The sequence below is a fragment of the Apaloderma vittatum genome, unplaced genomic scaffold (assembly GCF_000703405.1).
Source record: "Apaloderma vittatum isolate BGI_N311 unplaced genomic scaffold, ASM70340v1 scaffold13335, whole genome shotgun sequence".
In the NCBI taxonomy this organism is placed as follows: Eukaryota; Metazoa; Chordata; class Aves; order Trogoniformes; family Trogonidae; genus Apaloderma; species Apaloderma vittatum.
In genome coordinates, this window is record NW_009717701.1 from 17,312 (window position 1) to 30,942 (window position 13,631).

At 42.6% G+C, this 13,631-nt stretch overlaps 1 protein-coding gene across 1 annotated transcript in view; it reads left to right on the forward strand.

Annotated features, from left to right (window-relative positions):
• CACHD1 (cache domain containing 1) overlaps positions 1–13,631 on the forward strand; it is a 43,341-nt gene that overhangs the window by 14,334 nt on the left and 15,376 nt on the right. The window contains exons 6-14 of the mRNA XM_009870002.1: positions 1,701–1,850; positions 2,926–3,159; positions 4,648–4,797; positions 5,353–5,476; positions 5,945–6,062; positions 7,704–7,872; positions 9,645–9,787; positions 11,008–11,189; positions 12,794–12,904. Coding sequence (XP_009868304.1) covers positions 1,701–1,850; positions 2,926–3,159; positions 4,648–4,797; positions 5,353–5,476; positions 5,945–6,062; positions 7,704–7,872; positions 9,645–9,787; positions 11,008–11,189; positions 12,794–12,904 — 1,381 coding nt within the window. The remainder of the gene's footprint in view (positions 1–1,700; positions 1,851–2,925; positions 3,160–4,647; positions 4,798–5,352; positions 5,477–5,944; positions 6,063–7,703; positions 7,873–9,644; positions 9,788–11,007; positions 11,190–12,793; positions 12,905–13,631) is intronic.

A 13,631-nucleotide genomic window follows, 5' to 3' on the forward strand; every position in this document is an offset into this window, starting at 1 on the left:
GAGTTGGGGGGGGTTTGTGCGTGTTTTTTTGCAATCAGGTTGTGGCACATTGCCTTGCCAGAAAGCTGTGGAGAGCGAATTCCCAAAGCTGTTGAAGACAAGTAGTGTCTCTACCGTGGCAAGGTGGAGAAAGGAGACCCCTTTCTGTCGGTTTAGTCGATTTGCATCACAGAAATTCAGCCAATCTCTGAACTTTAGGCCACAGGTACCAGTGAAACATTTATCTGACCATACAAAAAATAAGGGTTGCATCCTCTGGCGAAATGATGAAGAAGGTGCAACTTCGTAGAAAATAAAAATTAATAAAATAATCCAGCATTGCTGAAGCTTGGCTGGGATAAGATGTGTTAGTTATTCCAAGAATATCAGCTGAATTCTCGCCTCCTCCTCCATTTCTGTTTGGCGTTGTTCATACGTTAGGATTAGAATGTTTTGGAATGTTTTGGCATATTGTTCAATAATGTAAAAACACATACTTTTGCTAGGTTTCATACCAATTGTTTGGGGGCACAAGTAGGGAAGGTTAAGAAGAGAAGGCAAATGCTTTGGATTTAGGTTTTCTCAAAGTGTGAAAGGTTTAAGAGACAGCGAATTTCAGAGTTGACAGGGTGAGAAACAGTCAGTCCGAGAAGAGGATGTTTAGAAAATGTGTCTCATTTTGTTGTTGTAAATAATCTTTTCATCTTTTTAAAAAGGAAAAATAACCATCGGGGAAAACCAAAATAATCATTCATTTCACTGTTAATTTTCTAACATCCTGCTCGTGGAGAACAATGTGCGGGTGTGTCGGGGAAGCTGGTGAGATACTTCCTCGCTCCCAGATTCGCCCTGGAAATGTTAGAGGGGAATTGCTGGCATGGGGTGGAAGATTTGTGCCGTTGAACAGCGATGGAATGACAAGATGCCCTGTTTAGCTCTGGTCCCTAATGCAGCCTTAGGATTGTCTTCTATTACTCCTGCTAGCAAAGCTTTTAAACTGCAGCATCGTATAGGTTCTATACAACTGTATTATACTGGCTGCAGTATCTAATAGCTGTGCTATAGCCAAGGAAACACAGGAACAATTTTCTTTAAACTGCAACCAAAGCTGTATCAGCACTTGATTGGGTTTTTTTTATTCCCCAAAAAAAGACAAAAACATGAGCTAGAAATTCACCACAGATTAAGAGCTTCTCTTACTTGTTCATATCAAAAGGCCAATTCTGGCTGAAATTCTTTCCAAGTCACGAGGCGAAAATGTGTGAATCAGAGCATTCATACCTGTTTACAAAGAAATACAGCAAAACCACAAAGAAAACCCAGATGAGACAACAAAGTTGGCCTGTAACCAACCTCATGAGCTTCAGATTGTGTGGTGGCGTAGGATCCCTGCAAGTATCTTAATTTTGTGTATAAAATACTGTTAAGACTGAGGTAGAGTATGGTGAGACAGGTTGGTGTGTAAGCAACAATTTGAATTTACGTATTCAAAGGCTTCTGGGTGGCTGGTAGGCACCAAATCCCGCAGGTGGTTGTTAAATGCAGTGAAAGGGGGTTTAATAACAAAGGATAGAATTGGTAAGACTGCGGCTTGTGAACGTCACCGACGAGGCTGTTGGCAATATATGGATGTAAGCAAGGGTAAGGACTCTTCCCAGATGACTTCCCGGAGTTAAAATTCTACTGCACTTTCTGCTTTACATATATGTAATTCTTTTTAGATACAGATATGGTCATAATTTATCTCTCGGCTGGGATTACATCGAAAGATTCCTCGGAAGATGATAAAAAAGCCACTCTGCGCGTCATCAATGAAGAAAACAGTTTCCTCAATAACTCAGTAATGATTCTTACTTACGCGCTGATGAATGGTGAGAAATGGTTTTGTGTTTCCAGCGGGTGAAAACTCCCGTTCATTGTACAGCTAGTTTATTAAGCTCGCCCAAATGTAATTTTACACCCTATTGCGAGCAGGTCGTTAATGGATTTCAGCCCGTGTAACCCGGAGGCTGCATCCAGATGTTACTTCTTTGGTGTACGAAACATAATCAGGATATAGAGTATTGCTGCCTGAATTGTCTGGTGGCAACCAGACTGAATTAAATTTGATAACTGTTGCAACTGTAAACCTTCCCGAGACTGCCCGTGAGTCCTGGTGCCGCAGAATGAGAGTGTATATGTGGCTTCAGTGTCGTCATTAGCAAAGAAGCATGAATGTAACGTTAAACCTAACCTGAAATGCTTTGGTAACTTGGGACAACTTAAGAGAGAAGTTAAATAAGATCACACACAGAGTATTTTTTTGACATCCTGTGCTTTTTCCAAGAAAGCATTTTCAGTCAGAAAGCTGTGTGTTTTATTCCTTAAAATTGCACTCGGGCTCTAGCCAAGGAAATCAAGGCTTAAGCTAATGTGTCACATGATTGTGAATTTAAATACTCATTTGAGATCTCGTATGTACAAAAGTCTTTGATTGTCTGCGGGAATTGAGCCTGGGCCTTGTGTAAAACTTTAATGTTGAAGCTAAAGAACAAAGGCTGTTATCTCCAAGGGTGCGTAATACGCTCCAGGTCTTTTACGTAGACTAGCCACCGGTGGAGAACAAAGAGCTGTCCTGTGGATTTATGGGTCACGCAAGTCTTTGTTTAAAGGGCTTTGCTTAAAGTGGTGATGCGAACAGCACGTTCAATTTTTGCACCAGGCAACAGGATATGAGAGGCGATCTTAGTTGGTTTTGTACTAGCTCGTTGCTTTTCCTAAACCCACAGTAGGCTTTCAGCACTTCACCCAGATCACTTAAAGAAGCCCGTAGGATAGTCAGTCTTGCAGTAGAGCTTGCGTCTTCTTTTGCTTTTGTTTACAGTCCTTTGAAGCGAGATGCAGGAGTCTTGATGGAAATTAAGCTTCTTTTCATCCTTCCTTCTATTTCTTGCGTCTCTGTTTCAGAGGGAGTGACGGGTTTGAAGGAACTGGCCTTTCTGCGAGACCTGGCAGAGCAGAACTCGGTGAAGTACGGGGTACCCGACCGAACAGCCCTCCCTGTGATTAAGGGCAGCATGATGGTCCTCAACCAGCTGAGTAACCTGGAAACTACGGTTGGCCGATTCTACACAAACCTCCCCAACAGAATGATCGACGAGGCAGTCTTTAGTCTGCCTTTCTCAGATGAAATGGGAGATGGTAAGTGCTTGCCTTGAATTTAGGCATAAAAACATTAGAGATTAGGTTCCCTTTGCTTATGTATTCGCAAATATACTGTAGTCTCGCAAGGCGATGCTTTTAGGCATATCCCCAAGGCAAATAGAAAATTAGAGTTTCATGTCCATAGGGTTTCTTTATCTGCAGAAGGTATAGTTAGGAAAAAACTGGTAATAAAACATGGAGTAGGTAGATTTAGGTTTGATTCTCCAAGGTGAAATTTGTTCTTACAGATGTGTACGTATACAGCATTCATAATTTCTGGAGAGAAATTTTTGTCCTTAGGGGATGCAGTCTTGTCGGGTTGAAATGACAGGCATCACCCTGCTGCATCGGTGCGTTCCTCCTTTCAGTACTTCTGCGGGTCTCAACGTCTTGCAGGTAGGCTCAGGGGATTGCATAGATCCCCACAGTGGGGAAAAAAAAAATTATTATCCTTTGAGCCTCCCTTTCCTGTGGAGCCACGGACATGGCTTTTGAGTCCCTGTTCAGAGAGTTGCCTAATTTATGCTGACGCGGTGGGAAGACGCATGAATCTTCCCTTTTACCTTAAAACTAGATGCCCTGTTGACAAAACCAGTGTGTGGAGTCCCAAAACAAATGTAAGAGTGTTTCCGAGCAAATCTCTTCTGAGTCAGAATGTTTGCCTCTTTCTGCATTTCCCAGCCACCTTGATAATGAAGCTGTATTATTACTCCCTCTCACAAAGCCATCTCCAAGCGTAATGGAAAATTTGAGCAACGGAAGGATTAGAAATGGTGCAATAGGGAAGATTTGTCTCATGGAAACGTCAAGGCGTGCTTAAAAGCTTATAAATGCAAATGAATTTTATATTGGTTTGAAGGAAGAGTCGCTGAATTTCTAAATAGTGGTGTAGAAACAAAGAGAAATAAGGTCTTACTGAGAGTTCTTACCTCAGGCACAAGATGCAGCCACTGGGTAATTGTGGGTGTGATTCCCAGTCCATACTGGGATTTAGTTAAGCAGGGGAAGTTTGTTATTTTGAATATAAAATTAGATGAGCAATAATTTGTGCCTGTTGTTGCTTTACGAGCACAAGTTCTCTTCCTCCTCCCTCTAGTGCTTAAATTGCTCTAAATGACACTGAAAGAACAAAATGCTTTCTTGACTTTTTGCACACATGCATTTCTTGCCTGTGTGCCCCCCACTTGTAGGCAGACAAAAACCCCAAAATGTTAATTGTGGTGTGTATTTTAGTAAATTGATTAAACATACCTTAGGTCTCTATCAGAAACATAAAAATTAACTAATTGGGAATCACAACAGCCAAACATGACAGATCAGCCTCCCTGTGGGCCTGCCAATTTTTGTCCATATTCCAGCAAGGAATTCTATATCAAATCTAACTCTGTGGCTTTTTGAAATGGTGAAACGCATGTGCTGTTCCCTCTAAAAATAATTAAGTAGATATTATTGCTGATAGTTTTATGTTATTTCTCTCATTCTAAGGCTTGATAATGACTGTGAGTAAACCATGTTACTTTGGAAACCTGCTGCTGGGGATCGTCGGAGTAGATGTTAACCTCGCGTATATCTTGGAAGACGTTACCTATTACCAAGACTCCTTGGGTTCTTACACTTTCCTCATTGACAATAAAGGTAAGGTTTTGGTTCAGACAATCTCTTTAGTCCCGCTGAGGTCATCAGAAGGAAACTATTAATTCTCATGTCTCTAAATAGTCCGTAAATAGTGGATGATAATATTTATTAAAAGATTAACCATGTGTTGTTGGATTTGTTTTGCCTGAGAGTTGCCAGAGACTTGAAATGTCAGTACTAGAGTTTTGATGTGGGAATGTTCACTTGTCACTGAGATTTTCTACACGTCTAACATCCGAGGTGTTTTAGAAGTGCAGGGCAAAAGACAAACCCGCTTTCTGTGTGCGTGTCCAGCTCTTTTCCCCGCATCCCAGCCTCTTTATTTGCTTGGTTCTTCACCCTGGCTACCATTTGTGACTTACCAAGTTCTTCGTTTGCAACTTCTTTGATGATAATAATGCTTGTTCGTGTTTGTTAAGCCTTCGTAAAAACTGGATGTAGTTCCTGTATTGTTTATTTTCTGTAAATGTTCATGCTGGACTTGGTGCATTCACATACGGTGCATTCACATACGGTGCATTCACATACAGTGCATTCACTGTCTTTATTTTTTAGGGTACACTCTTATGCACCCATCTCTGACGAGGCCCTACCTGCTGTCGGAACCACCGCTTCACACAGATATTATCCACTATGAGAACATTCCTAAATTTGAGCTGGTGCGCCAGAACATCCTCAGGTAAGGAATGGGGATGCAAATCCAAACATTATCAGTCCTCGGGGTACTGGGAGTTTTTCTAGAGTTTTAAAAGAGTAAAAAGTAAAGTTCTTTTTCGTCCGGCACCTGGATACTCAGGTGGATTTATCTCCCCCAAATACAGAACAGTTCTGATTTGGTTTTTTCCTCCAGCTTCCTTCGTTTTGTTGTTTGGTGTGCTAAGCAGTGGTCTCCACAACTGATCTGGGGGATAATCTTATTAGCATCTCTCTTCCAGTTCAGGAAGATTTTCAGAGTATGTGTTTTAACTCAAAAGTGGTGGTACTCAAGTGGATTTTCAGCACGCATTCACTTTTTCTTCACCTACGACAAATAGCAGTTAATCTCTTCATCTTTTGTAGTATTTTTATCAATGTACAGTAGGTGGATTTTGCTTAAGAGCTTTCTCAGTGTTTAGTAAAATACTCTATGTTATATTTGCCAATGTAGCATTCCCCTGGGCAGCCAGATCATTACGGTTCCAGTGAACTCCTCACTCTCTTGGCATGTCAACAAACTGAGGGAAGTTGGAAAAGAAGCCTACAATGTCAGCTACGCCTGGAAAATGGTAAGGAATAAAAGTGACGTTTTATGGGGTGCCGTAGAGTAAGTTCATTTACTGAAGAGCACATTAATGCAGTGGAAACAGTGAAGCGTGAAATATTGCTCTGTACTGGAGTTTGAAAAGTTTGAAGGACTCAGAAACTGCATGGATGTGGAATATTTTTTTGTTACGATGAAAACCCAGCGACATTACCATTTTGGGTTTGTTACCACGTCATCTTCAGAGAGGTCTCTGTCTGGACACGTGTGTGCTCTTTCCTCATGAAGGCCCTCATTTCATAAGATACATGTAAAGCACGGCTGAGTTGAGATTATACTCATGCTTTCCTAATAGAAGGAAATCTCTACTGGTCTGGATGTCGTTCTTCAAGCCAGGTGACACGCAAATACCTACCAGCGACGGTGGTGCTGAGGCAGAGTTTGCATCGAGTTGTTCTTTCTCTTCATCCTGTTGTTCTGTTTGGAGCAGAGCGGTGTGATGTAGTCATTAATACACTTGGGAAAATGTCACCTTCTCCTTGTGATACTGTCTTGTTGCAGAACTGTGTCAGTAGCCAGCGATGGTGCTTGCTGTAATTTAATATTTTTCTTAGAAACATGAGTTATATTAAAGCTTTCGTTGAAACTGAATGCGCCATGTGTGCAACAGGCTTTATTACCAGCTGCAAGAACTTGAAGACAGCTGCTAGAAGCTCTCTTACTTTCTTCACTTTTGAACGTATCTAAACACTGATCTTGACCCAGGGATTAAAATGGAATCAAAGGTTAAATATAATCCAGGTGAAGAAATAATTGGCTACTTCTTTGTGCCAGTGAACTCAAGAGGGTACTCGTGGATCATTTCACATTATTAAGTTGAATTCAACCGAAAAGATGAAGCTGAGCAGTTTTAAGAGATTAAATCTGTCATTGGGTAACAGAAATTCACATAGGAGAGTGCCTGAAGCTAATTTTCTAATGTTGTAATGCTGCATTAAATATCAGACACCCTTGCAGAGCAGCTGGGTAAGTCCAGGTTTTGCTAGTCTGCTGTACTATAGGACACTTAAAATATACAAACCAGTAAAGCATGTGACACATGCAGTGCACCATTAAGAGTGATGATGATAAAATCTTATTTTCGAGAGTTAATATGTCTGCATTCTTCATCAAGGCAATACCGGTGTGTGCTCACCAGCTGTGAACCTGAAGGCTCTCTCCTGTTAATGGCACTTTAAAAAGTCTTCCCGGAACAGCGTCAGAAATTACCACTAACTGAGCAACAGAATGAAGGTCTTAACATAATCTCTTTTCCTGAAAATTGAGTATTTTTATTTAGTGCGTAGACTACAGAAAAGTATTTTTCATGCAGCTTAGTGGCTCCAGTACATGTGTGCTGGTGGTGGACTGGAACGTGGCTGTATGGGACTGAGGTGCAGTGATCAGACTGACTCTGTCCTACATGGAGACCAAGGTGGCTTGGGCACAGTCATCCTCACTGTTTTCTGTAGGATCGAGTCCCTGTTGGCTTCTTCAGAAAGAAATTGTGTGTTTTCAGAGAGATTGAGGACTGTCATCCCTGAGAGTGAATACCGAATAGAAAATAAGTTCTGCAACTCCTCCACCTCTTTGTTTCTTTTTTGATGACGTACCCGTGTTTTTTCAGGTCCAGGACACATCCTTTATTCTGTGTGTCGTCGTAATACAGCCAGAAATACCTGTTAAACAGCTGAAGAATCTCAACACGGTCCCCAGCAGCAAGCTCCTGTATCATCGACTGGATCTGCTGGGCCAGCCCAACGCCTGCCTGCACTTCAAGCAGCTGGCCACCTTAGGTAAAGCTTTCTCGCAGGTCATCTTGACCCACCTCGTGGTCATGGCCCTCGTGGGGCCGTAACCACCTCGTGTAAAATCCTCTAGAGATAAATGCACTGCAAGTTTTGTTCAATTAAGTTCCCTGGAAGAGGAGTGAGGACAGTGTGAGACATCTCCCTGAGGTCAACAAGAAGTTCTGTTCTCTTGGCTGTAAAGCAGCTTATTGACCAATTAGGGGGATGAAGTCCCGTCCAGTTGCACAGGGCTGCTGTCCTTTTGACTTTGGATTTTTGCAAGTTTTTTGCTGCCGTAAGCATTTAATACCCTCGATCTATGTGAAGTCAGAAGTTAAGCCTGTTGGGGGGAGACTGAGAACTTCAGTGGTGTGATGGTTTCCAGACCCTCCTTTACCTGCTTAAAAATTCTCGGGTTATTGATGCATTGCTGCTTTTTGTAAGCTAAACTGGTTCTACTCTACCTGACTAATTTCAGTAGTTGCTCAAACATTACTGGAAAGAGGGAGAGTCTCCGTGGCAGCACAACTTTCAGAGTCTGGAAGGGATAGAGAACTTAAAAAAACCCATAATATATCCCAAGAACATAGAGGTTCATTCTATGTAAGCATCGTAAGGCACAAGCTTTTCATATTTAAATATTAATCTTGGGGGGTTTTGCTGAAATGTGTACTGTATCATAAGAAGTTCTGAATTAAGTGCTTTTGTTTGAAGGTCTCGTGGTGGATTAGTGAGGCAGTTTTGATATTTTCTTAGCTACATTGTAGTTCCACAAATAACTAAGTGAGATTAGACTGGAGGAGTTATGGAAGAAGTTGACAAACCTATGGAAATTGCTTCTCTCATTGTTTAAAATACAGGGTGCTTTTTTTCTTTCTTTTATGTGATGCCTAGACTTGATTATCTTATATCCAGGAAGACAAGATATAAATGGAAAATATCAAAAAAACGCAATACTAAGCTGACAAGTGGAAAAACTTCGTGCAAAGCAAAATGCACTTGCATCAGAGTATTTTGTCTGGGAAGCAGATGAAGAACTCTAATAGAAGTGCCTGAGTGATGAGTGCAGTACATATGGTTGCTGGCTGTGTGTTGATGTTTTTTTAGAGGAATGTGAATAAAAGCAGAACGCTTCACATACTCCAGTGATATTTTTCCTCTGGAGACCATTACGCACAGGGAAATCGGGTTCCATGGGTCAAATATTCAGAAAAGATGTTCTTCTCAGCCTTCAGCGGTGTCATAGTAGTTTTTCTTTTTAAAGAGAATAAGCTGTCTGGTATTGGAGTTTTAGCACAAGGAAAGTTTGCTTTCTAGTCTGTTGTGAAAATCGCCCCCGACAGCTACGTGTTCATTAGTCAGAAGGTGCTGGTTTTCTCTGCCATATCCAACCTAAACTTGGGGGATTCATTCCTTTAGCCCAAAATCTTTTCGTAAGGGATAAGTAGTAATTCAGAAATCATTTAGACTTTGAGAACAAGGGCACTGGAGTCCACCAAATAGCACACAGAGGTCAGAGTGAGCAGTGTAACTTTGTGGCTTCCGAGTTTCGAAGGGAGAAAGGTGATTCGTGTGCAGCCTAGGTTTTGTCAGTGCCTGGGGAGGCAAGCCATGCTCTGGTTTGGGTGGAAAACTTCGCGTTGCCTGCTCTTGCTCACAGTCCACCCATGACCTGAATTGTGGGTGAGTGGAGGATAGCCTGTGGTGGTAGGAATGTACTTCCTACGCACTATTTGCAATTCGTTGTCCTTAACTTCCTCCCATTTTGCTCTTTTTAGAAAGCCCTACGGTGATGCTCTCTGCAGGCAGCTTCTCTTCTCCTTACGAACATCTCAGCCAGCCCGAGACGAAGCGGATGGTGGAGCATTACACGGCGTACCTCAGCGACAACACGCGCCTCATTGCCAATCCTGGCCTCAAGGTACGGCCTCGGGCAGCCCCGAGGACCCTGGTTTCCTTCCTCCAGGAGGGAAGAACCTGAGACATTGACCTCCTGACGCTCCCAGGGCTGTGGAGGGGTGGTTCGGAGAGGTAGTCCCCTGCCTGGAGAAGTGGTAGGTTGGACTATCAAGAGAGGTCATCCTCCCCCTTTTACTCTTTCCTTGTGAGACCCCACGTCCAACACTGCGTCCATTTCTGGTGTCCCAACCATAAGAGGGACGTGGATCTGTTGGAGCGTGTTCAGAGGAGGCCACAAAGATGATCCAGGGGCTGGAGCACCTCTGCTATGAGGACAGGCTGCGGGAGCTGGGATTGTTCAGTCTTGAAAAGAGAAGACTTTGGGGGGACCTAATAGCTGCCTTCCAGTACCTGAAGGGAACCTACAGGAAGGCTGGGGAGGGACTTTTTACAAGAGTGTCCAGCGATAGGACAAGGGGAAATGGGTTTAAGGTGGAGGAGAATAGATTTAGATTGGACCTTAGGAAGAAATTCTTCAGTACGAGGGTGGCAAGACTTTGGAATAAATTGCCCAGAGATGGTGTGGCTGCCCCCTCCCTGGAGGTGTTCAAGGCCAGGTTGGACGGAGCCTTGAGTAGCCTGATCTAGTTGAGAGGCATCCCTGCCCTTGACAGGGAGGTTGGACTAGATGATCTCTAAGGTCCCTTCCAGCCCAGGCCATTCTAGGATTCTATGATTCTATGACTAAATGATCTCTAGAGGTGTCCCTTCCAATCCTGAACATTCTGTGATTCTATGGTCATGAGCTGCAGGGCTCAGAAGAGTAAAGGGAGTGGGCTTCCTCCCCAGGAGGGTGGGAAAAACTCGACAAGCAGCTATTGAAATAAACACCAGAAAAATTAAAGCTACGGTAAAATCTTAGCAGAAGTATCTTTGTGCTCTTAGACATATAAACGAGACTTTTCTATCTGTGTGCACAAGCAGAGCACTATTTATGTTTACGTGAAGTACAAAAACCAAATTTGAAAAGCAGCAGAGGTACCAACGACAGTATTTCACTCTGATAAGCTTTCCCTTCACTTGGAATGTGCTGGTGGATCCGTCTGGTGCGAGAAGCCTTGAAACAAGTAATTGAGTTTAGATGATCTGCGATTGCTCTTTAGGAAACCCCGCGAGCTGCTTATTATCTTTTTTCGTGCAAGCCTTAGAGGAACCCTGCCAGGTCCGCCTTTTGTTTTGCAGTTCTCTGTCAGAAATGAAGTAATGGCTACCAGTCACGTCACAGATGAATGGATGACACAAATGGAAATGAGCAGCCTGAACAGTTACATTGTGCGCCGTTACATAGCAACCCCCAATGGGGTGCTCCGAATTTACCCCGGTTCCCTCATGGACAAAGCATTTGATCCCACCAGGAGACAATGGTGAGTTTTTAAGGTCCTGTTACCAAAGCTTTGGGTAATCTTAGAGGGCAAAAAGGAAAATATTTGGTATAAATCTCACAGTCTGTTTCTTTTTTTTTTTGTGGCCAGCTATAAACTATTTAACCAGAAATATTTTCAGCATGGATTAAAGGTTTGGTGCTTAAATACAGCCAGGTAAAAAAACTATATTGATTCTAATTTCCAGCCCTTTTTAAGGGACAGTTTGTGTTTCCTATCCCTGCTATGGCAGATGGGACTATAAATATTCAGAAAGTGAGCATCCCCTTTAGGGATTAGTTAATTCAGGAGCGTTTTCAGCTCCTTGTACCATTTCTGGTTGTTAATATTTTAAGCCTTCTTATTTGTTTGTTTACAGCACATTTCATTGCTAATTTAAAGTAGGAGTTTGCTGGCTCGACTGCACCCTGTTAATTATGCACTATTATCCAGTTTGGGAAAATATTTGTGTATTTGTGATGCTGGGAAAGGCACGAGCCAGCGGCTCCAGCTGTACAGGGAAGGCTCTGAATTGCTCCTGGCATTGGCCGTGCTTTAGCGCTCCTGACTCCCATGTGTGTTGCCTGAAAAATAACATTACTATAGCTACTAATTAGCTTTTTTTTCTTCAGGTTTTCTTCTTTTTTTGTTGCCATTTATGTTTTTGCTGGCTGATAAGATGGTGGAATTTTGCCCTCTTTTTTTTTTTTTTTTTTTTGTAGTGAGGATGCATCCCTGTTGTAAATTAACCGAGTGGACTTTTACAACCCCTCATCTCCGCTTTAAAAGCTCTCAAATTATTTTCATTATTAGTTTTGGGAGGGTTTGGGGATTTGCGTTTTGGTTGTGGGGTTTTTTTTGCTTTTACACTCCACTGGTTTAAAAAGCCTCCATATGCAGCATGCCACAGTGTCTTGGTTTTTATGTAAAGCCAAATGGCAATGTTTTGGAAAGAAGGTGCAAGCAAAGCACTACTCATAAAGTAGAATTCAGTCGCTTGCACAGTGCAGTCCAGACTCTTGGGTTACTAACCGGGACAGGGGGTAGTAAAGTAATAGATTTTTCATACACACCAGTGTTTCCAACAGTTAGAATGTTTTCTAAACTTTCTCATGGTAGTAGGAAGACGTTTGACAAGGTTGTGGCTCATTTTATGTTGGCAGTAAGTTTAAAAAGAGGCCGTGACTCGTAATCGCTCCCTGACAGCTTTCCAGATTTTCACATGGGAGTTTGCCTGTAGGGCGTCCTTCCTCCTACCGTTGCAACGAGATCATTTTGCCAGTGTTTGCTTGGAGTTCGAGCTTCGGTGGGCACTAGGTCATATGTCATTTTGAGAAAAAATGTCTACAAGGACATTGAATGTGTTCCATGCAAAAGTAAACTGAGCTGGTTTTATGCAGTTGTAAATAGTGAGGAAGCATTTATTGAGCAAGTCCGTTTTAGGCCTGGATCTTCATCATACTCGGGTACTTGTTTAATAATAAGAAATGTTAATTTGGTAGCGCATTGTTCGCTGTGTGCAGAGTTCAATGCTTGTCTGTGTTTCTGCAAAACCAAGGAGACTGTCTTATTTCACTGATTATGAGTGTTCTTTTGGCTGCTCTTAGGTACTTGCACGCCGTGGCTAATCCAGGACTAATTACCTTCACTGGTCCTTACCTGGATGTCGGAGGGGCTGGCTACGTCGTTACGATCAGTCACACAGTCCATTCCTCCAGGTAAGTTGTGTTTGAAGTGTTTGTGTCAAGCAAGAACACTCTGAATTGTCAAGATGTGCTTTGGGTAGGAGAGAAATACGCTGAGCGACCCCTGCGTGTTCAAGAGCTAAAAACCCAACCTGGTTTTAAAGTGCTTTTGATGAAATGTAATATAGCCTTGTGTAGGTGCAGTGCCAATAATATATGGAAATAATGTGAAAAATCCGTTTTATACGAATAGGTTTATATTCTGTAGCTCTGTCGATGTCGGCATTATAACAGCATATAGAAGAAAGGAGTGATTGGTGAAAATGTGCTCCTGGATGAACATGGGATGTCACATGTGCAGGGTGAGGAGCTGGGAGGAGGAGAGGGATCACTTTCCTGAGGCAGTTGGGACATGTTCTCTCTCTGCCGCTAGTCAAATACCTTCTCATCAAGGCTGCTAATCTCTCCATTTCCTGAAGTTACTCATGCTTAACACTTCTGAAGTCGTGTGTAGCGGGGTGATGTTTGGAAGGGAATAAGAGGTGAAAGCAGAGCCCCCTAACTGCAAATAGAGGTCAATCCACAGGGCTGTTTTAATGAAAAAAAGTTAGGAGAGCTCCTTGCCTGAGCTGTTTTTATTCAGCACTTGTGCACAGGGGCTTGCAGGAGTTAGAAGAACTTGAGGCGCAGCCTGTAAACCTTCATCTGCCCTTCCAGGATTGTAGAAAACAAATCAGTGGAAAAGGCAGCCCTTGGGATA